Here is a 23,925-nt window from a genome sequence, read left to right as displayed (position 1 = left end):
ATATCTCATCATCATTACCCTGGGATTCCCTTTGTCCCTCTCCTGTATTGGACCCCAGGGCTGACTCTTTATATTGGTGGAGTATATCCTCCAAAGCTTTCTAAGAAAGGGATTATGGAGGAAAATATTTCTGAGATCTTGAATATCTGAAAATGTTTTACTTCTAAATTCACTTATAGTGAGTGGCTAGAGAATTTTAAATTGTAAATAATTTTTTCCCAGAATTTTGAAGGTATTATTCCATTGTTTTCTAGCTTTTAGTGTTGCTGCTGAAAAGTTGGATTCTAGTCTAATCCCTGTTTCCTTGTTATTTTTTCCTCTGTATAATTTTTTAACAATCGCTTTATTGCGATATAATTTATATATAAAAAAATTCACCCTTTAAAGTGTACACTTATTTTTAGTATAGTCAGAGCTGTGAAACCATTACCACTGCCTAATTTTATAACATTTTTGTTATCCCCCCAAAACAACCCATACCCATTAGTGGTCATTTGCCATTCATCCCTTTCCCCACCAGCCTCTGGCAACCACTAATCTACTTTCTGTCTGCATAGTTTTGCCTCTTCTGGAGATTATATTTAAATGGAGCCATATAATATGTGGTCCTTTGTGACTGGCTTCTTTCACTTAGCATGATGTTTTCAGGGTTCATCCATGTTCTAGTATATATCAGTGCTTCATTCCTTTATGATTGAATAATATTCCATTGCGTGAATATATCATATTTGTTTATATATTCACAAATTCGGGTTGTTTCAACTTTTTGGCTATCATGAATATGCTGATATGTACATTCGTGTACAAGTATTTGTGTGGAAATATGTTTCATTCTCTTGTGTGTATACCTAGAAGCAGAATTACTGGGTCACGTGGTAACTCTACGTTTAAAAATTTGAGGAACTGTAAAAACTGTTTTCCAAAGCAGCTGCACCATTTTACATTTTCACCAGCAGTGTGCGAGAGTTGCAATTTCTTCATATCCTTGTCATCACTTATGGTCTTTTTTATTTTAGCCATCCTAGTTGTGAAGTAGTTTCTCATGGTGGTTTTGACTTGCATATCCCTAATAACTAATGATATTGAGCACCTTTTCATGTGCTTATTGGCCATCTGCATAGCTTCTTTGGAGAAATGTCTGTTCAGATTCTTTGCCCATTTTATTTTAGGTTATTTGTCTTTTTATTTTTGAAGTATAAGAGTTTTTATATATTCTGTATCAGAAAAAGCTAATTAATTTGCCATGGTTACCAGGAAAATAGGGACTGTTTTCTAAAGTGCAGCCAAATTTATGAGCCAAAATGAAAAAGAGGAAAAAATTTTATTATGCATCTTGTTTCCCAGAACTGGTATATTTAAAAATATATCAATATTCAAACACCAAAAGAAAGAGTTTTTATATATTCTGGATACAAGTCCCTTATCAGACATATAATTTGAAAAAATTTTCCTCCATTCCATGGATTGTCTTTTTACTTTCTATATGGTATCCTCTGAAGCACAAAAGTTTTCAATTTTTTTTTTTTAACGTTTTTATTTATTTATTTTTTTAACATCTTTATAAAAGTTTTCAATTTTGATGAAGTTCCTTTTATTTTTCCTTTTGTCACTTGTGCTTTTGGTGTCGTATCTAAGAAACCATTGCCTAATCCAAGTTCTCAAAGATTTACTCCTATGTTCTCTTCTGAGATTTTTATAGTTTCAATTCTTACATTTAGGCCTTTGGTCATTTTGAGTTAATTTTTGTATATGGTGTGAGTAGGGGTCCAACTTCATTCTTTTGCATGCAGATGTCCAGTTGTCCCAGCACCAGTTGTTGGAAAGCGTATTCTTTCTCCATTGAATTGTCTTGGTACTCTTGTCAAAAATCAATTGACTCTAAATGTAAGGGTTTATCTCTGGGCTTTCAGATCTCTTTCATTGATCTATATGTCTTTCTATATGCCAATACCATACCATTTTGATTACTGTAACTTTGTAGTAAGTTTTGAAATTAGGAAATGCGAGTCTAACTTTATTCTTTCGTTTTCATCTGTAGAATCTTATAGTCTCATCTCTTTATCACAGTTTTTCTGAAGTTTCACTGTAAGGCATCATGATAAGGGCCTTTTGCATTCATTGTTTGGGACACTAAATAGGCCATTGCAGTGTGGAAATACAAGTTCCATAGGTCTGGGAAATTTTCTTGAATTTTAATTTTGATAATTTCCTCCTCTCTGTTTTCTCTGTTCTGTCTTTCTGGGTTTTCTATCTGTCAGATGTTGGATGCCCAGGAGTTAGTGTCTAATTTTCCTATCTTTTCTGTCTTATTGCATATCACTTATTTTTGTTCTGCTTTATGGGATATTTCCTTAATTTCAGTTTTCAACTCTGTTAGTATTTTTTATTTTGCCTATAATATTTTAAATGTCCAAAAGCTCCATCTTGTTCTCTGAATGTTTCTTGTTTTTTTAATCGCACCCAACTCTTGTGTCGTGAATGTGCTATCTCCACGAGAATATTATTGTTTTTTTTCAATGAGCTTTACTAAGGTATAATTTACATTTGGTAAGCTGCATCCATTTAAAGTGTATATTTCACAAAGTTTTGACCGTTGTATGTATACCTGTGAAACCAAAAACACAAGATGCAGAACATTTTCATCTCCCTTTAAGACTTCGTATGCCATTTGCAATCCATCCTTCCCTCCATCCTTGGCCCTAAACAATCACATTTTTTGTCACCATAGATTTGTTTTCATTTTCTAGAATTTTATTTAAGTGGAATCATATAGTATGTATTTTGTGCGTGTGGCTTTTTCACTCAGCATAATAATTTTGAGATTCATCCACATTGTTTCTTGTATCAATAGTTTGTTTCGTTTCATTGCTGAGTATTTTTCCATCGCGTGGCTGTTCTACAATTTGTGTATCTATTCAATTGTTGATAAACATTGGGCCATTTCCAGCTTTTGGCCAATGTAAGCAAAGTTGCTTTAAATATTTGAGTATAAGTGTTTGTGTAGACATAGGTTTTTATTTCTCGTGGAATGGTCATATTGGAGGTGTATGTTTAACTTTTTAAGAAACTGCCAAACAGTTTTCCAAAGCGGGTGTACCGTTTTATATTCCCACCAGTTATATATGAGGGTTCTGTTGCACACACCCTCACAGTGCTTGTGCTGTCAGTCTTATTAATCTTAGCCATTCTAATGGATATTTAGTACATCTCACTGAGGTTTCAATTTGCATTTCCCTGAAGATTAATGATATTGAGCATCTTTTCATGTGCTTATTGGCTATTCATACATCTTCCTTTGTGAAGTGTTGTCTGTTGAAATCTTTTGCCCATTTTTTACAATTACCTTTCCATCTTCTTACTATTAAATTGTGAGAATCTTTATGTATTCTAGATACAAGTCCTTATTCACAAATACATTGCAAATATTTTTTCTAATCGGTGACTTTGTCTTTTCATTTCTTTGGGGGGGGGGGTGCCTTCTACAGAGCACCTGTTTTTAATTTTGAGGAAGTTCAACTTATTTATTATTCTGTGGTTTGTGATTTTTTGTGTTCTAGCTAAGAAATCTCTGCCTAGCCCAAAGTTGCAAAGATTTTCCCTTAGGTCTAACAGATCTGCATACTCTTCTGTGTTTTGAGTTATTCTGAAAAATCTTCATTATTTTGTCCTTCCTTTGTCCCTTATTTCCTGGTTTCATTGCCAGCCAGGATCCCAGATTCTTTTATGAATTAACATTCCTTTAGAGCTTCTCTCTCATTATTTCTGCACTATAAAGGTTCTCTTCAGCAAAACCATTAGACTGTTGGTTCTAGTGAAAATTCTTACCTTCTGAACTATTCTCACTATTTCTCCTGCCTCGAATGTTCTATTTCTTCATTTACAGTTTGGAGGAACATAAAGGCTTAGCATCTAAGCTCATTCGTTCATTTACTCATTGCTTTTCAAGAAAAATCTCTTGAGGGCCCACTAGGGCCCCGGGCCCCAGGGATGGAGCCTACACAGCGTGCCAAGCCTCACCCCTGCAGTTCTTACAGTCTGGAGCAGAGGGAGGAAATCGACCATGTCATGAGGGGTGTGACAAGTGTGGCAGTTGTCAGGAGGCTGACTTGACAAGGCTTTCCCCTCTGAATTCCTTTTTTTTTTTTTTTTTAACATCTTTATTGGAGTATAATTGCTTTACGATGGTGTGTTAGTTTCTGCTTTATAACAAAGTGAATCAGCTATACATATACTTATATCCCCATATCTCCTCCCTCTTACATCTCCCTCCCACCCTCCCTATCCCACTCGTCTAGGTGGTCACAAAACACCGAGCTGATCTCCCTCCCCTCTGAATTCTGAGCTAATCTGGAAGTTAGCACTTGAGGCTGACGGGGGTCAAAGGATCAGGTTTGGTAAAGCTGGACCAGAGAATGTGACTTCACTCAAGGCCACACCAGGCTTCCTATTCCTCCCATCCCATGAAACTTCCCACTGGGAAACAGGCAAAACAGCTGCATAAATATACACCTCCCATCCTCGGGATGGGGAGGGGTGATTACCGCAAGGACAAGACAGGCACCCAGAGGAGAGGACACACCCCACAGGCAGACAGATCCCAAGTGAGCGCCAAGGTCAGAGTGACGCTACACGCATCCTAGTTACCTGTCTCCCCACCTCTGCAGACAGATAAGTGAGTTAAGGGGCTAGGGAGGAGGTAGATAGAAGGGCAGAAGCCTTTCCCCACAAGACTTCTATAGGAATCCTATTTTATGGACTCAAGCAGCAACTGGCCAAATCACTTCAAAAGCAAAGATTGTAAAAATTCTATAGAAAGAAGTTCTATTTGATATTGTCTGTGGGTACATGGGATGTGGAGAGACCTCTCAAAGTCAGAGTGCTGCTCAAAACATGGTCCATGGACCAGCTGCCAGTCGTCACCAGTCAGCGGCAAGATGGGGGCCGGTGCCAGAATGAAAATCAGCTGATGGTGAGGCACACGCGCAGCATGTGGCTGACATCTTTGCTCTGTAGCAGCGCTTCCTTGATAAGGGAGGCGGAGTGCTGATTTCTCTTCTGGCACACGTTTCCACCCAGCCGTGAACTGACACTCTGAGTAGCACTCGCTGGCCTCGTGCTTCAGGATGTCTCCTCCAGCACCCCCCCGGAGATGTGGTGAGGGTACCGGACAGACGGGTATGCCAAGGCACAGTGAGCCTGACCTCGATCTGTGCCTGGCCAGGTGATCGCCATGATCAAAGGCCTGCAGGTGCTCATGGGCAGGATGGAGAGCGTCTTCAACCAGGCCATCAGGAACACCATCTACGCAGCCCTGCAGGACTTTGCCCAGGTGACCCTGCGTGAACCCCTCAGGCAGGCAGTGCGGAAGAAGAAGAATGTCCTCATCAGGTGGGTCTTCAGATGGCCTTTTTCAGGGGGCCACATCCAAAATCGGGGGTGCTGGGTGCAGGCCACAGAGGACGTTCCCAGATCAGTCAGCTTCCAGAGAAGTGTCTGAACACAAACGGACCTTCCAGTGAGTTCCAGCAAGTCCTATGAGGCCCTTTCAGGAGATTGGACATTTGGGATGAATTAAGCCTCCATCTCTGGGTTTGGAGCCCATATCCACCACTGTCTAGCTGTGTGAACTTAGTCATGTTACTTACCTTCTCTACACCTCAGTTTCCCTCATTTGTAAACTGTGGATGATGATGGTACCTACTCCCTAGGCTGTTGGGATGATGAAATGAGATAATCCGTGTATAGACCTAAGCACACAGCAGCATGGAGTAAGTGTGCCACAGATATAAGCTATTATTCAAGTTTTAAATATACAGAGATTTAAATGGACTAATGAAACTGTCCTGTAAGCAAAAAGAAAACTAGCCATCCTTCACTCAGGTTCTCTCCCACTGTGTGGCCTCAGAGCTGAGTTCTCAGACAGCCAGCGGGCCTCAGAATCACCGGGGCACTTGTAAAATGCAGACCTCTGGGCTGCACCTCCAATCTGTTAAGCCAGCATCCCTGGGGATGGGGCCCTGGAGTGAGCATGTTTCACAAGCGTGCCAGGAGTTCTAAGGCACGTAGTCCTGGAACACCATGGCCTCTAGAAACAGGCTTGCAGTGCCTCTTTCCAGCTGGTCTGAATCCAGGTTCTTCCTTCCCCAGTGTCCTACAGGCAATTCGGAAAACCATCTGTGACTGGGAGGGAGGCCGAGAGCCCCCCAATGACCCGTGCTTGAGAGGGGAGAAGGACCCCAAAGGTGGATTTGACATCAAGGTGCCCCGCCGTGCCGTGGGGCCCTCCAGCACACAGGTAAGCGGCTCCAGGCACAGGTCAGCTCTGCTGACTCAGAGGCCAGCCAGGCTATGGTACGTCATCCTGGCTGGACCATGGGGCAGTGGGGCTGGGGGTCCTCAGGCAGGAGGGGCAGGGTCAAGCGGCTGCTCTAGTCTTATTCTGCCATCTTGTTTTGATATAAGAGGGAGGACCACTGACTTAAGATTCAGGAGACCTGGATTCTAGTCCTAGATACCTGTGTGACCTCGGGCACGTTACACAGATCTCTTTGTGCCTCAGTTGTCTAATCTGGCAAAGGGGGGTAATACCAGGACCGGCTGTCCTAGCCCTGTGAAGTGCAGGTTCCAAAGTATAGGAGAAGTTTAAAGTGAAATCTGTATGCATCTATCCTGTCCCTGTTTAATGAACGCTGACCCCCGCTTCCCCTGTAGTGATGTCCTAGCTTGGGAATTCCTAAGTTCTGCCTCTGACTTGCTGCGGGATCTTGGGCAAGTGCCTTGACCTCTCTGAGCTCTGGTTATCTTCTCCGTTAAATGAAAACTTTGGATGAGATCACGTTACTGACAAAACACCGCTTTTGTTATTCCCCGTACCCCCCGCCACCAACATCACAAGTATCCAAAGCCCTCAACCACTTAGAGAAAGTCTAATAATCAGAGATATTCAGAGTTGCCAACCGGAGCTTTTTCAACAACGAGAGGTTGTCTGTGGCTTATCCAAAGTAGTCGGTAGAATTACAGAAAAAAAAAGTAAAGAACCTAGTCATCTTAGTTAAATCCTTGCCCCCTACTTAAGGGTAAATAGTTTCTGGTAGGCTTTTTGAGCTATTGAGAAAAAGCATATGGACCCATTATAGCTTTTAAAGGTCTTACAGGCCCCCAAAGCCCCAGGCTGGGAACTCCTGCTTCACATGACCTTTAAACCTCTCTCATCTCTGAAATCCTGATTCCTTGAATCATCTGAGATGAGCCATCTGAGGCCCACCCCTGACGCTTCTCACTGTATGTGTGTCTGTGTCTGGGCACGGGGTGGGGGCAAGGAGGCAGCACCCGGGACAGCTGGGTTCTCAGCACTGGCATCGTAGCTTCCCTTGGCCCGCAGCTCACAGACCCCTTTGCACTTTTCTTGCCTGCTCGAGAGACATGGAACTTCTCAAGGAAGCTTCTACAGACGGTTCTGTGTCATGCCAAGGGCCAGAGACCTTTCCAGTCCAGAATGGCTTGGAGGGGCTGAGCAGGGCTTCTGGGTGTTGCTTCCAGGCGAGGCAAAAGAGAAACTGGAAAGGAGGAGGTTGCAAAAGGGGGCCAACAGGCAGAGAATGAGAGAGGGGTGGGGGGCAGGGAGGGAGAACGGAGCATTTATAAAGATAATATGAGAAGGCGTGTCACCAACAGTTAGGCCCCCCGACACCCCCAAGTCATGTTAGGGTGGCACAGACACACTTCATAGACTCCTAGACAGTCAGCTTGGAAGAGCCCTTAGAGACAAACTAGTCGCAAACTAGTTCCTCCCCCTATTTTGCAGATGGGGAAACTGAGGTCCAGAGAGGGGAAGTGACTTGTCCAAGTCACAAGGTGAGTTTAGATGGAGGTGGGACGAGAACCAGGTCTCCTGACTCCCACCCTGGGGCTCTGTTAGGGCCTTGGGAGCACAGTAGACGTGGCATCTGGCAGAGCTGGGAGGTTACTGTTCTGGTGAATTAAATGCTTTGTTTAGTAAAAGTAGGTGGGGAAAACGTTTCCCCTCTTAGGGATGAAATGGTTTTTCAAATCGTTAGAATTTGGTACCAATCAGTCGACACCCGCACAGACTGGATTGAAGACTCCTCTCTTGGAGGCCTCCAAAGGCCGTCATTAGAGCAGTGCCTCTCGAGTCTTAGGGATGGTCAGCCGTGCCCACCGACAGGGTTGCAGAGGGTGGGCTGCCTGATAAACCAGCAGCCCCGTAGTTCCTTCACCACAAAGGAAAGTGCTGTGCCAGGGATGGCGTGCCACTCCTTTCTGTGGCCGTGCTGCCCAGCCCAGGCCAGGCGCGTGGTGGGTGTGGTCCTAGAGAAGATCAGAGGCGGCCAGCATGGACGTGGTGGCAGAGGGAGGTTGGAGCATCTCAGAGGTGGTCGGCAGATGGCCTCTAGCAGTCGTGGCGGCTTTCCCACCGTATACAATACCTCTTGCTTTTCTCTCTCTCTCTCTCTCTTCTCTCTCTCCCTCTTCCCTGTCTCTCCTGCCCTCCCATTCCCTCCTCCTCTCTCCTATCTATGTCTTAGGCCTGCCAGTGGTCCCCGCGGGCTTTGTTTCACCCCACTGGTGGCACACAGGGCCGAAGAGGCTGCCGATCCCTGGTATAACACCGCCTGGCTGGGTTGGTTGGGTACCCTTCTCCAGGAGGCAGCAGGAATGGACTAGCCTGGCTGTTCACGGCCCCTTCCAGCCCTAAGATTCAAAGACACATGATGTGGAAAGATGTAGATTAGCACTTGCGCCCTTTGCACTTAAGGCTCTCTGTAAGCAGGAGTTAATTGTCTAGTAGGCCTCCTGTGTAAGTACCGATCTTCACCTGCTATCCACCCAGCATTTCGGCAAGCTGTACCATGCAGCTGATACCTGCAGAGGCGCTGTCCCTCGGTCTTGAGGGTCGGAAACCTGAGGTGGTGGGGGGCTTGCTCTGATCCTACCCCATTTCACAGTTCCTTGGAATGTCAGAGCTGAAAGGGACTGGTTGGAGAAAGCATCTGGTGCAACCTCCTCACGTTAGCAGATAAGAAAACTGAGGCCCAGAGTGGGACTTTGTTGCCCAAGGTCACACAGAAAGTCAGGGGCGTACCTAGCCTTGAACCCCATTCTTTTGACTCTGAGTTCAGTGCTCTACCCCTGGTGCCACCGTGGCTGTCCAGTAAAGCAGGGAGCGACTCCAGGGTGACATGGAATGAGGTTCTCCTCTGATGCCCACGGCCTGGGCCAAGCAGAGCAGGCAGGACCCTGGGCCTTGAAAGACCTGGTATTACCAGGTCCTCCCACCCGGGAGGCTGCCGGCCCCAGGCAGAACATCCTGCCAGGCTGGCCAGTCTCCCTCTTGAAGGTTACACATTCCAAATTTACTTCTCCAACCCTAAACTGGTGCTTCCTTAAGACAGTGCTTTTTAAGGGCAGATATCTTCAGAAAAAAAGAATAGAAACACAGCACAAAGCAACCTTTTCCCCTGGATGGAAGGCCAGCCCCTGACCTTCCCATCTTCCTTTCTTTTTCAAGCTGTACATGGTGCGGACCATGCTTGAATCGCTCATCGCAGACAAAAGTGGCTCCAAGAAGACCCTGCGGAGCAGCCTGGATGGACCCATAGTCCTCGCCATAGAGGACTTCCACAAGCAGTCCTTCTTCTTCACCCACCTGCTCAACATCAGTGGTGAGCCACCCTGTCGGGGGCAGGGGGAGGGCTCCTAGGGACTAGAGCGTCTAAGGCTGTCGGGCCAGAAGTTGCAAAGAGACGTGATCATCTACCCAAAGGGGCACATTTTGCCACCAAAGAAAAAAGGCACACTTTCCAGTAGACTCTGGGAAAGGCCAGGCTCAGTCCAGCTATTCTGACTCAGCTAAATCTGGTAGATATTCGTAGCTAATTTGTTATGAAGTTCCCAGTAAAGCGGGATCACAAACAGGTGACACCCTCAGACACACGCAGGGACCAGGTCAGCCTTTTGTTTTTAAGCAGCAGCGCTGAGCTGATTAGTGCCCGTTGCTCCTAGCAAAGGAGGCTCCCGGACTGCACCTGGATCCCAAGTCCCCTGCTCCACCTCTCCTGTTGGTGGGATGCATGTGCACGTGGGACAGGGGTGGGGAGTGGAGGGAGAGCAGCATCCCAGGGTCCTGGGAGGGGCGATGTGTCTGTTGGTATTGAAAAGAGTGATCTTAAACAGCCCAAACTTCTCCATAGGGAGCAGCCTAGGAAGGGTCTTCAAGACCTCTGTAAGGGACCCATAATTATCACAAGCAAGGGTCATGGCTGCAGTCCAGTTAAAAGCGGGCACTCGTGGATCTGTCTTGACACTTACAGCAAGCACACTTTGACACTTAGCTAGCATGTTTTCAGGATGGCTTTGTAAGGACACGATGGAAATTGTAGGGGCATCTAAAGCTCTAAAACATCACTGCCCCCCGACACACACACACACACACACACACACACACACACACACACACACACACACACACACACACACACACACACACACACACACACACACACACACACACACACACACACACACACACACACACACACACACTGCTGGGTGAACAAACATTGTCTTCTTTTTTTTTTTTTTTTTTTTTGGCCACACTGCACAGCTTGCGGGATCTTAGTTCTCTGACCAGGGATTGAACCCACGCCCTTGGCAATGAAAGCATGGGATCCTAACCACTGGACCACCAGGGAATTCCCCAAACACTGTCTTCTAAATAGACGTTAGGCTGGCCTTCAGGTACAGGAGAGCAGGGTCTACTGATCGAGTCATTTTCGTCAGTACCTGCTCTGTACCTAGCACAATGAAAGAAGAATAAAAGTTTAAAAAAACCCAGTAAGAGCTAAGATCTTCAGGTGCTTCTGATGTGTAACCCAAGGCTCTCTCCCTTATGCTTCCAGAAGCCCTGCAGCAGTGTTGCGACCTCTCCCAGCTCTGGTTCCGAGAATTCTTCCTGGAGTTAACCATGGGCCGGCGAATCCAGTTCCCTATTGAGATGTCCATGCCCTGGATTCTAACAGACCATATCCTGGAAACCAAAGAACCTTCCATGATGGAGTAAGAGGCAGGGTTGGGCCAGCAAGGAGGTTCCCGAGGTGCAGGTAGAAGGCAGTTCGCCAGCCAGCGAGCCCTGTTCTTTCCAGAACTTTTCAGATGAGGCAGTGTGCCCCACCCAAGATCAAATCACCACCAGATGTGACTCAGCCTTGCAGAAAGGTTCAGAAATCTACCAGCCCAGCTGCCCTTCCCAGGCTCATAACAGCCACGCTGGGAAAATTATCATCTCTGGGGATAGGGAAGCTAATGGCCTTAACGGCCACCAGATTTCTTTTAGTCCCAGACTGATTTTTTTCAGGCCTTGCATTTATTAACATCATGGACTTTGCTTTCTGTGGGCAGACAGTAAAGTAAGTCATTCCTAAGTGGAGGCTGGAAACATCCTAGACCCTGAAAGGGTCTCTTTTTCCTAACTCTGAATTTGTTCACCCAGCTGTTCATATTTCCTAAGCAAGTTTAAATCTGCCTGCCTTAAGAGAGATCATTAGTGAGCTACTGGCCGTTGTTTTTCCCTCTTCAGATACGTCCTCTACCCTTTGGATCTGTACAACGACAGCGCCTACTATGCTCTGACTAAGTTTAAAAAGCAGTTCCTGTACGATGAGATCGAAGCTGAGGCAAGTGATTGTTTCTCCTTTTGTTCTTCTAATCATGTTCCAAGAGTCTGGACTCTTCAGGTCTCTAGCTGGGCACAAAGTGGGGTGTCTTAGTCCATTTGGGCTGCTGTAGTGAGATACCACAGTCTGCGGGGCCTATAAACAACAGGAATGTATTTCTCACAGTTCTGGAGGCTAGAAGTCTGAGGTCAGGGTGCCAACCTGGTCAGGGGAGGGCCCTCTTCTGGGTCCCAGACTTCTTGCCATGTCCTTATATGGTGGACGGGGCCAGGGAGCTCTTTGGGTCTCTTTTATAAGAGCACTGATCCCATTCACGAAGGCTCCATCCTCGTGACCTCATCACCTCCCAAAGGCCCCACCTCCTAATTCCATCACCTTTGGGGGTTAGGATTTCAACACATGAATTTTGGGGGGCCACAAACATTCAGACCATAGCATGGGAGATCAGTGACTTGCTTTGGACACTGACCTTTATAAACATCAGTATCATCAAAAGGGACCTAGAACAGATGTTAGTCTTTCTTTTTCAGATGTTCAGGGATGGCAAACTTTAGAACTGCATGGGTAAAATTAATTTCTAATGGGTCTTTTACAGTTGGATTAATTGGCTAATAATAATAACAGTAATGCTACCTATCAATTATTATATGTTTACCATTTGCCAGGTATAGTACTAAGCACTTTATGGACATTTTAAATAGTCTTTACAGTAATTTAAGAAGTGTATGCTACTGTCTATTTTACAGATAATAAATCTTAGAGTGTTCAAGTATCATTAGCTCCACATCACACAGCTTATAGAGTCTCATTCTAGTACTGGTAGGATGGAAATAGCCATCCTGTCACCTATGAAGCTGTTGAATGGTCGCTCAAGGGCTTTATTTCTGAAATCGTCAGGAAAGGCTGGGATATGCTGCAGTTACAGACAATCACACGTTCTTAGTAGCTTGGGGCCAAAAGTTCATTTCTCCATTGCATGTTGGCTGGAGGCTCTGTTGTATGTAGTCTTTAATCTGGGACCCATCTGTGATATTCACTAGTTGCCATGGCAGGGGGATGTGTCAGGGTGAATCATACTCTGATACTTAAAGCTTCCACCTGGAAGTGACACATGTCATTGGTCAAAGCAAGTCTCATGGCAGTGCCTCCTTTCAAAGAGGAGCGAGGAAGTACAGTCCTACCACGGGCCAGCAAGGACCAGAAATGGGATCAGCAGGGCTAAGGACTATGAAATATCTCAATTGTGTCATCTGGAAATTGGAATGAGAGTCTCTGCTCCACCTAAGTACATGGGATTATATAAATGTAGAATGAGGCCAATTGTCACACAAATACAAGGCATTCTTATTTATAAAGGAAAGATGTAAGTGTCTTAGGACAAGCATTACCACCAAATTAGTTTGAAAGTTTATGTATTTCAAAGAAAATCTAGTACAGATGCTGCTTTCTTTCTAAATCTTCCAGTTGCTATGGGAGTTGAAAACCTTGATGGACCCCAATGCAAATCTATCCTGTTTGTCTCCTGAGCAGTACACAAACTTGGAAAGAAAGATTCCAGTAGACAAGTTAATTGGTTGCATCGCAGCTTGGACAGGTCCATTTTCCAATAAGATTTTAGATAGTCATGTTCTCCAACAGGTTGAAAACAAAAAATCTAGAGTGTCATATGTCCAAGTGACATTTTAAAAATAAATGTAGGGGCTTCCCTGGTGGCACAGTGGTTGAGAGTCCGCCTGCCGATGCAGGGGACACAGGTTCGTGCCCCGGTCTGGGAAGATCCCACATGCCGCGGAACGGCTGGGCCCGTGAGCCATGGCCTCTGAGCCTGCGCGTCCGCAGCCTGTGCTCCGCAACGGGAGAGGCCACAACAGTGAGAGGCCCGCGTACCACCAAAAAAAAAAAAAAAAAAAGTAAAGAAAGCACACACATAAGCCCTGGATAACACTGGAGGCCATGGAGCAGAAGTATAGATTGAGACTCCGAGCTCATGGCCTGCCCCCCTTTCTCTTTCCATCTTCAGACTCTGTTCTGAACCAGGAAGGGCCTATGTGTGGATACCCAAGCTTTATCTTCCTCCTGTGCCCCAAAACGATGGCCCCTTGGCCAACCCCAGGCCCTAGGGGTACACACACCTGCAGTGCAGTGCACCCTCAGGGAGGAACCCAGGGAAAAGAGCACACAGGGCCTGGAAGGGACTTGGGCTATTTGGGCAAGAATATTCAAAGCTGGTTATAGAAGGGGGGCATGAGTTGGGCACCCCACCCTGGATCCTACGGGTCCTTTGCCTGAAGGAGGCCCCCTTAGGGATCCTTGAAGCTCAGACTCCAGGGCAGAGGCCTTGGTTACGTGTGTGTGAGGACAACACTGTGTTTTTATGTTCAGAATAACATTTAGTGTGTTAAATAAAAGATATGAAAGCTCTTTGAATAAAGAGTTAACCTTATGGAACTGGGAGTTTGGTGCAAAAAGGATTGAAGATTAATCACCTAAATACAGTCTATTTCCTTTGAAGTTATACTGTTACCCTGCTACTATCAGAGCCCATCTCTTTATCACCCCACGTTTGCCCGTTCCCTGCTCTTGCCGTCATTGGAGGATTTGCTTTCGATCCTCTATGTCTGCTGTGAACTTTCCTCTCACCTCAGCATCACATTCTAACACTGACATGTTGAAACACTGAAAAGGCAAGACGGTCTCTTATTCATTAAAAACCAAAGATTTTTAAGCAAACTGGTTTTAAAAAGGTTTTTAAATTTTTAATGACCATCAACTTCTTCATTTGCAAAGCAAGGTAAAGTAAAATAAAAGGAAAAGACAAGAAATTCTATTGAGAGAGATGAGGGGACTGATATATGTAATTACAGGATGTGAAGCCCTATCTGTGGCGTTCCCCCTGGGCAGGCACCTTGTAACAGCCAGGAGGGGACCAGTGGGGACAGTGGTTCCTCAACAGCTTTTTGAATTTTGCTTTCTTTGTGCCTGGTTGAGGACCTTGAGAGCAAGAGACCAGACTTCCCAAACTTAGTTGGCCACAGAATCTTCTTTTTTTTTCCTGCAAAGCATCTTGCTTCACCTCACACTTCAGGCAGTCCTGCACCACTGCCCCCTTCAGTTGCTGAAATTTCTCTAATAAAGCCGGACAGACACCATTGACATTTCCTGCTTCTTCTTCACCAGGTGAACCTGTGTTTTGATCAGTTTGTCTACAAGCTGGCGGACCAGATCTTTGCTTACTACAAAGCAATGGCTGGCAGGTATGAGAGCCCCAGGGCTATGTGCAGCAAAGCTTCCTAAGCTTGCCACCTGGAAGGCAAGGTTCTCTGTTGCAAAACCTCCCTTCTCCTTTAGGACCTAAGGAAATCTGAGTGATTCCGTGGGCCTGGATTTGGTGCTAGAATGTAGGAGAAAGGAAAATAGGCAGATGTGGTGCTAGATCTCATGGAGCTTACAGTCTAGTGAGGAAAACAGACGTTAATAAAAACTACCGAATGCGCAGTGTCAAGGGAGGTTCCTGCGAAGGACAAGCTAATGGGAATATATGACAGTTAAACCTGAACTAGTCTTTGGGATGGGTAACTGGAAGGGCTGTCCCAAGAAAGTAACGTTTGAGTTCACATCTGAAGTTGATAGGACTTGATTAAGTAAAACTGGGTGAAGAGTAGGGCTAGAAATTGCAGGCAAAACAACCTACTTGTGCAGAGTCCCTGTGGCTGAAGCATAAGATGAAGAGCATGCCTACTCCTACTTCGTAGGGCTGTTGAGAGGATTAATGTGAATTAGGACACGTAAATGTCTCATTCACGGACCACGGCGTGGGCAGGCTGCATGGTAAAGCTGGGCAGGTAGGCAGGGCCCAGGTCTTGCGGCCTTGTAGGCATGTGTCCTAGGAGTGGAACCACGGGATAGTTTCCACAGTATGACAGTGACCCAGTTTGATTTTTATTTTTAGAAGTTTGATCTTTTAAAAACATTAAACTGTAGAGAACGGGTTGGAGGTGAGCAAGAATGGGAGTATGAAGGCCAGACAGAAGGCCAAGGAAGAGGAGAGGTCTGGGCATGCCAAGTTTTACAGGCTTATTGGTATTGTCAGTATGGGTTGATTTAGACCACTGAGAATTCCTGGGTTCGAGGAACCCATAATAGTACTGGTCAAAAAAACCCTGCCTACATAGATAGATAGATAGATAGATAGACAGAGATATTTCCCTTTTTATTGGAAATCCAAATGTACCAACCAGTAGTTTCAAGGATTGTTACTTTTTTTCCCTACAATAAAAATTTGCTTTGTTTTGCTTTCAACAACTTGAGTTGTTCTGATGGAGTTCAGACAGGAGGTGGTATACAGATGCACAAGTGTCTGTTAACACAGAATGTGCATTAAATGAAGTGAATGGCTCTTAAGGATGTAAACTATAGAAAGCATATGCATAGGGTTTCAGGGAAAGCGCAGAGAACACAGCCTTTCACAAAGGAGTCACTTCACAAGTGTCTGGATTGAATTGCATGGGGTTCTAACAGTGAGCTGGGCTTCCAGCTTCTCTAAGATAATTTTCAAATATGCTGGTCCATTGTCTGTGGAAACAAACTCAGACTTGTCAAACCCTGGGTCCTCTATATATTTAATTTACAAAATATCCTTATCTGAAATAGGAATCTTAATCTATCCCTACTTATAAGATCAGTGGTTTGTCAAAGATACGGGAAGTTGGGGGAGATTGCGAGAAGTTGGGAGAGTCAGAGAGCACAGGAGGGACAGAGTGATCTAGATTATTGCTGTCCATCAGAAATATAATGCAATCACAAATGTTGGGTTACAGATGTAATTGTAAATGTTTTAGTAGCCATATTTTAAAAATTAATTTAATACTATATTTTATATAATCCATTATATCTAAAATATTATAATTTCAACATGTAACCAATAAAAAGTTATTAAGGAAATAGTTTTCAATGTTTTTTTCCTAAGTCTTCAACATCTAGTGTGTATTTTATACTAATAGCACATCTCAGCTTGGACCCGCCACGTTTCAGGTGCTTAGTAGGCTCACCTGGTGGGTGGCTGATGTATTGGACAGTGTAGATTTAGATGATGTCGCTTTCCTGCTTAAAAACTTTCCATGGCTTCAGTTACATCTAGAAAACATCTGACCTCCTTACTGTGGCTTATATCGTCCCACATGGTCTGGCCCCTAGACTAACTTTATAAATTCATTTTTGCACCATACTCTCCAGCACACCTGCCCCTTATCTACACTGACCATTTTTCCTTTTTCTCAACGTACCAAGCTAATCATGCCTGAAAGATTCTTCCCCCAGATCTTTCCATTTTTAGCATTTAGGTCTCTGCCCAACAGAACCTCTTTAGAGAGGCTTTCCCTGACCTCCTAACACCAAATGATCCTGTTTTATTATTTTCAGAGCACTTATTACTCTGCAATCCATGGCTCAGTGTAAAAGATCATAATAGAATATCTAATTCATAGGATTGTTGTGAGATTCAAAATGACTCTCTGCATGTACGTGTATGCCTGGTGAATAGTAAATACCATGCAGGTATTTACTATTATCTGAAATTATTTTATTCCTCTGCCTATTTATTTAGTATCAGTCTCTTTACTAGAACGTAAGCTCCATAAGGACAAGAACTTTGTATCCTCGGTACCTAGAATGTTTCCTGGGATATACCTAAGCAGGGACTCAATTGCTTTTATGGTGAATGAATAAAAGCAAGAAAGCGTCTCAACTTCTGTGTTGCCTGTCTTTAACGCAGAAATTCTATTTCACATATTGAGCTTTTTGGGCTGAAAAAAATTAGAAGAACTTTGCTCTAGATCAGAAAAAAAATATTTAAAAAATATGAGATAGCACTTCATGAGTAGATTCTGTCGTTTGAAATACACGTGGCTGGGTGATTGATCACCATTCACTGTCATGTTTACTGGCCTTATTTCACTTTTATCCCTTCCAGTGTCCTGTTGGATAAACGTTTTAGGGCTGAATGTAAGAATTATGGAGTCATCATTCCATACCCACCATCCAACCGCTACGAAACGCTGCTGAAGCAGAGACACGTCCAGGTATGGTGACAGAGGTGGAATGGGCAGGAGAGAGGAACTGTGATGTTAGCCTAGAGATTGGAAGTCTGGACTGCTTACCATCTTCCCTGGGTATTGCCCCACGTGGGCTGCTGACCATGGATATAACACCTCCTCAGAATCTTATAGTCAAGAGGCATTGGGCTTCCTTTGGTTCAAGTTCTAGGTTTCTCAGCCCAGCTGCCATTCACCTCTGATGAGTAGCGGCCACCTTTGTCCTCCCATCATAAGCTGCAGCCCACCTCCTTCAGTCGGGACTAATGTTCAGAAATGGGTAAATCTACCCCTGAACAGGGCCCATTATGGTTTGTTTTTATGGAGTTAGTCTCTGTTAACATTTGACCCCAGATGTAGAGGAAATTCTGCCAGGAACTAGAAACATATCCCTGCTTAAAGATGTTCACGTGAGCCTGGCAGACAAAAATAAGAGATGCTCCAGCAGACCTTGCATCCTACTCCTAAGCCCTGCTGTCAGCCACACAGTGTTGAAATGGCCTTCATGCTGTGACCTCTGTGTGCTTATCCTGTGGTTCACGTGTTTGTGGAGAAGACTTGGGTGAAGGGAAGCAGGGCTGAGACTGAGAAGATGCCCTGGATAAAGAGGAGAGGATTTACCCTGGAAGCCCTGGATATTCCCATTGCTCTGAGAAATCTAAGAGAAATGGAGAATCGTAAGAGGAAAAAAACATTTTCACCTCTGCCAACAGTAAGGGCTCAAAGAGAGTTTTTCCTTCAGCCTCTCAGAAGATTACAGCTATCAGTTACCAGTGCAGCTAGAATTAGTCACAGGACATGAATCTTGAGGGCTCTGTGTGTGCTATAAGGAGCCTTAGTCAGTTGGTGGAAAATCTCTCCCAAAAGGGAAGCAGAAAAAAATAAAATAGTTGAGAATAATCCTTGGGCACCTAGCAAAGTGCAGTGCACACAACAGGTACTCAATAAATGTTTATTGCTATCTATGTAGCATCTGCAGTAATGCCCATGTGTACCCCAGTGGAAATTATCCTAAGCTATATTTTCCAGCCTGTAGTCAGCCTTTCTCCTCATGCTTTTAAATTCATCCCCATAAAGGTACATGGTAGGCCCTTGCTGGGGGGACTGCTACTCCCTGGTGACTCTGAACTGGGGCACAGGACGGATACAGGAAGAACTTCAAGGGTAGATTCAGGATGTCAGCAATGCATGGGGTACCAGAGTGTGTCCTGAGCCTCTTCCTACAGTCTGAATGCATCGTATTTTTCCTCAACTTTTTTTTTTTAATATATCTTTATTGGAGTATAATTGCTTCACAATACTGTGTTAGTTCCTGTTGCACAACAAGGCGAATCAGCCATATGCATACACATGTCCCCATATCCCCTCCCTCCCACCCTCCCTATCCCACCCCTCTAGGTCATTGCAAAGCACCGAGCCAATCTCCGTGTGCTATGCTGCTGCTTCCCACCAGCCAACTGTATTACATTCAGTAGTGTATATATGTCCATGCTACTCTCACTTCACCCCAGCTTCACCCTCCCACCCCATGTCCTCAAGTCAATTTTCTGTGTCTACCTCTTTATTCCTGCCCCTGCAAGTAGGTTCATCAGTACCTTTTTTTTTTTTTTTCTTTTAGATTCCATATAAATGTGTTAGCATACAGTATTTGTTTTTCTCTTTCTGACTTACTTCACTCTGTATGACAGACTCTAGGTCCATCCACCTCACTACAAATAACTCAGTTTCGTTTCTTTTTATGGCTGAGTAATATTATATTGTATATATGTGCCACATCTTCTTTAGCCATTCATCTGTCAATAGACATTTAGGTTGGTTCCATGTCCTGGCTATTGTAAATAGTGCTGCCATGAACATCGTGGTACATGTCTCTATTTAAATTATGGTTTTCCCGGGTATATGCCCAGTAGTGGGATTGCTGGGTCATATGGCAGTTCTATTTTTAGTTTTTTAAGGAACCACCATACTGTTTTCCATAGTGGTTGTATCAATATACATTCCCACCAACTGTGCAGGAGGGTTCCCTTTTCACCACACTCTTGCCAGCATTTATTGGTTCTGGATTTTTTAATAATGACCATTCTGACCTGCGTGAAGTGATACCTAATTGTAGTTTTGACTTGCATTTCTCTAATGATTAGTGATGTTGAGCATCCTTTCATGTGTTTGTTGGCAATCTGTATACCTTCTTTGGAGAAATGTCTATTTAGGTCTTCTGCCCATTTTTGGATTGGGTTGTTTGTTTTTTTGATATTGAGCTGCATGAGCTGCCTGTATATTTTAGAGATTAATCCTTTCTCAGTTGCTTCGTTTGCAAATATTTTCTCCCATTCTGAGGGTTGTCTTTTTGTCTTGTTTATGGTTTCCTTTGCTGTGCAAAAGCTTTTTAAGTTTCATTAGGTCCCATTTGTTTATTTTTGTTTTTATTTCCATTTCTCTAGGAGGTGGGTCAAAAAGGATCTTGCTGTGATGTATGTCATCTAGTGTTCTGCCTATGTTTTTCTCGGAGAGTTTTATAGTGTCTGGCCTTACACCAAGGCCTTTAATCTGTTTTGAGTTTATTTTTGTGTATGGTGTTAGGGTGTGTTCTAATTTCATTCTTTTACATGTAGCTGTCCAGTTTTCCGAGCACCACTTATTGAAGAGGCTGTCTTTTCTCCATTGTATATTCTCGCCTTCTGTATCAAAGATAACGTGACCATATGTGTGTGGGTTTATCTCTGGGCTTTCTATCCTGTTCCATTGATCTATACTTCTGTTTTTGTGCCAGTACCATACTGTCTTGATTACTGTAGCTTGGTAGTATAGTCTGAAGTCAGGGAGCCTGATTCCTCCAGCTCTGTTTTTCTTTCTCAAGATTGCTTTGGCTATTCAGGGTCTTTTGTGTTTCCATACAAACTGTGAAATTTTTTGTTCTAGTTCTGTGAAAAATGCCAGTGGTAGTTTGATAGGGATTGCATTGAATCTGTAGATTGCTTTGGGTATACAGTGATTTTCACAATGTTGATTCTTCCAATTGAAGAACATGGTATATCTTTCCATCTGTTTGTAGCATCTTTAATTTCTTTCATCAGTGTCATAGTTTTCTGCATACAGGTTTTTTGTCCCCTTAGGTACGTTTATTCCTAGGTATTTTGTTCTTTTGGTTGCAGTGGTAAATGGGAGTGTTTCCTTATTTTTCTTTCTGATTTTTCATCATCAGTGTATAGGAATGCAAGAGATTTCTGTTCATTAATTTTGTATCCTTCTGCTTTACCAAATTCATTGATTAGCTCTAGTAGTTTTCTGGTAGCACCTTTGGGATTCTCTAAGTATGGTATCATGTCATCTGCAAACAGTGACAGTTTTACTTCTTCTTTTCCGATTTGGATTCCTTTCATTTCTTTTTCTTCTCTGATTGCTAAAACTTCCAAAACTATGTTGAATAGTAGTGTTGAAAGTGGGCAACCTTGTCTTATTCCTGATCTTAGTGGAAATGGTTTCAGTTTTTCACCATTGAGAACGATGTTGGCTGTGGGTTTGTCATATATGGCCTTTATTGTGTTGAGGTAAGTTCCCTCTATGGCTACTTTCTGGAGGGTTTTTATCATAAATGGGTGTTGAATTTTGTTGAAAGCTTTTTCTGCATCTATTGAGATGATCATATGGTTTTTATCCTTCAGTTTGTTAATATGGTGTATCACATTGATTGATTTGCGTATATTGAAGAATCCTTGCGTTCCTGGGATAAACCCCACTTGATCATGGTGTATGATCCTTTTAATGTGCTTTGGATTTTGTTTGCTAGTATTTTGTCGAGGATCTTTGCATCTATGTTCATCAGTGATATTGGTCTGTAGTTTTTTTGTGACATCTTTGTCTGGTTTTGGTATCAGGGTGATGGTGGTCTCGTAGAATGAGTTTGGGAGTGTTCCTCCCTCTGCTATATTTTGGAAGGGTTTGAGAAGGATAGGTGTTAGCTCTTCTCTAAATGTTTGATAGAATTTGCCTGTGAATCCATCTGGTCCTGGGCTTTTGTTTTTGGAAGATTTTTAATCACAGTTTCAACTTCAGTGCTTGTGATTGGTCTGTTTATATTTTCTGTTTCTTCCTGATTCATTCTCAAGAGGTTGTGCTTTTCTAAGAATTTGTCCATTTCTTCCAGGTTGTCCATTTTATTGGCATAGTTGCTTGTGGTAATCCCTCAGGATCCTTTGTATTTCTGCAGTGTCAGTTGTTACTTCTCCTTTTTCATTTCTGATTCTATTGATCTGAATCTTCTCCCTTTTTTTCTTGATGAGTCTGGCTATTGGTTTATCAATTTTGTTTATCTTCTCAAAGAACCAGCTTTTAGTTTTATTGATCTTAGCTATTGTTTCCTTCATTTCTTTTTCATTTATTTCTGATCTGATCTTTATGATCTCTTTCCTTCTGCTAACTGGGGGTTTTTTGTTCTTCTTTCTCTAATTGCTTTAGTTGTAAGGTTAGGTTGTTTATTTGAGATGTTTCCTGTTTCTTGAGGTAGGATTGTATTACTATAAACTTCCCTCTTAGAACTGATTTTGCTGCATCCCATAGGTTTTGGGTCGTTGTGTTTAGATTGTCATTTCTTTCTAGGTATTTTTTGATTTCCTCTTTAATTTATTCAGTGATCTCTTGGTTATTTAGTAGTGTATTGTTTAGCCTCCATGTGTTTGTATTTTTCCACAGATTTTTTTTCCTGTAATTGATATTTAGTCTCATAGCATTGTGGCCGGAAGAGATACTTGATACGATTTCAATTTTCTTAAATTTACCAAGGCTTGATTTGTGACCCAAGATATGATCTAACCGGGAGAATGTTCCATGAGCACATGAGAAGAAAGTGTATTCTGTTGTTTTTGGATGGAGTTTCCTATAAATATCAATTAAGTCCATCTTGTTTAATGTATCATTTAAAGCTTGTGTTTCCTTATTTATTTTCATTTTGGATGATCTGTCCATGGGTGAAAGTGGGGTGTTTAAGTCCCCTACTATGAATGTGTTACTGTCGATTTCCCCTTTTATGGCTGTTAGCATTTGCCTTATGTATTGAGGTGCTCCTATGTTGGGTGCATAAATATTTACAGTTGTTATACCTTCTTCTTGGATTGATCCCTTGATCATTATGTAGTGTCCTTCTTTGTCTCTTGTAATAGTCTTTATTTTGAAGTCTGTTTTGTCAGATATGAGAATTGCTACTCCAGGTTTCTTTTGATTTCCATTTGCATGGAATATCTGTTTCCATCCCCTCACTTTTAGTTTCTTTGTTTCCCTAGGTCTGAAGTGGGTCTCTTGTAGACAGCATATATATGGGTCTTGTTTTTGTATCCATTCAGCCAGTCTATGTCTTTTGGTTGGAGCATTTAATCCATTTACATTTTAGGATATTATCGATATGTATGCTCCTGTTACCATTTTCTTAACTGTTTTGGGTTTTTTATTGTAGGTGTTTTCCTTCTCTTGTGTTTTCTGCCTAGAGAAGTTCCTTTAGCGTTTGTTGTAAAGCTGGTTTGGTGGCCTAGCACCACTTATTGAAGAGGCTGTCTTTTCTCCATTGTATGTTCTTGCCTCCTTTGTTGTAAATTAGGTGCCCCTATGTGCATGGGTTTTTCTCTGGGCATTTTATCTTGTAGCATTGATCCAATTTTCTGTTTTTGTACCAGTACCATACTGTCTTGATTACTGTAGCTTTGTGGTACTGTTGGAAGTTGGGAGCCTGATTCCTCCAACTCCGTTTTTCTTTCTCAAGATTTCTTTGGCTATTTGGGGTCTTTTGTGTTTCCATTTCAATTGTAAATTTTTTTGTTCTAATTCTGTGAAGAATGCCATTGGTAGTTTGATAGGGATTGCATTGAATCTGTAGATTGCTTTGGGTAGTCTAATCATTTTCACCATATTGATTCTTCCAATCCAAGAACATGGTATATTTCTCCATCTGTTTATGTCATCTTTGATTTGTTTCATCACTGTTTTATAGTTTTCTGAGTACATGTCTTTCGCCTCCTGAGGCAGGTTTATTCCTAGGTATTTTACTCTTTTTGTTGCAGTGGTAAATGGGAATGTTTCCTTAATTTCTCTTTCTGATTTTTCATTGTTGGTCTATAGGAATGCCAGAGATTTCTGTGCATACACTTTGTATCCTG

The 23,925-nt window shown here is 43.1% G+C and overlaps 2 protein-coding genes across 3 annotated transcripts in view; one reads left to right on the top strand and one right to left on the bottom strand.

Moving 5' to 3' along the window:
- MED7 (mediator complex subunit 7) overlaps window positions 1-23,925 on the bottom strand; it is a 358,603-nt gene that overhangs the window by 163,607 nt on the left and 171,071 nt on the right. The gene's annotated exons all lie outside the window — the stretch shown is intronic.
- CYFIP2 (cytoplasmic FMR1 interacting protein 2) overlaps window positions 1-23,925 on the top strand; it is a 131,639-nt gene that overhangs the window by 46,206 nt on the left and 61,508 nt on the right. The window contains exons 14-21 of one of the 2 annotated variants that reach the window (XM_049707786.1): window positions 5,222-5,388; window positions 6,148-6,295; window positions 8,547-8,621; window positions 9,530-9,683; window positions 10,920-11,076; window positions 11,597-11,693; window positions 14,871-14,947; window positions 17,662-17,770. In XM_049707786.1, the coding sequence (XP_049563743.1) occupies window positions 5,222-5,388; window positions 6,148-6,295; window positions 8,547-8,621; window positions 9,530-9,683; window positions 10,920-11,076; window positions 11,597-11,693; window positions 14,871-14,947; window positions 17,662-17,770 (984 nt within the window). The remainder of the gene's footprint in view (window positions 1-5,221; window positions 5,389-6,147; window positions 6,296-8,546; window positions 8,622-9,529; window positions 9,684-10,919; window positions 11,077-11,596; window positions 11,694-14,870; window positions 14,948-17,661; window positions 17,771-23,925) is intronic. The other variant, XM_004280982.4, reaches the window with a different exon arrangement.

The sequence above is a fragment of the Orcinus orca genome, chromosome 3, assembly GCF_937001465.1.
Source record: "Orcinus orca chromosome 3, mOrcOrc1.1, whole genome shotgun sequence".
NCBI classification, from domain to species: domain Eukaryota; kingdom Metazoa; phylum Chordata; class Mammalia; order Artiodactyla; family Delphinidae; genus Orcinus; species Orcinus orca.
This window is presented reverse-complemented; position numbering and strand designations above follow the sequence as displayed.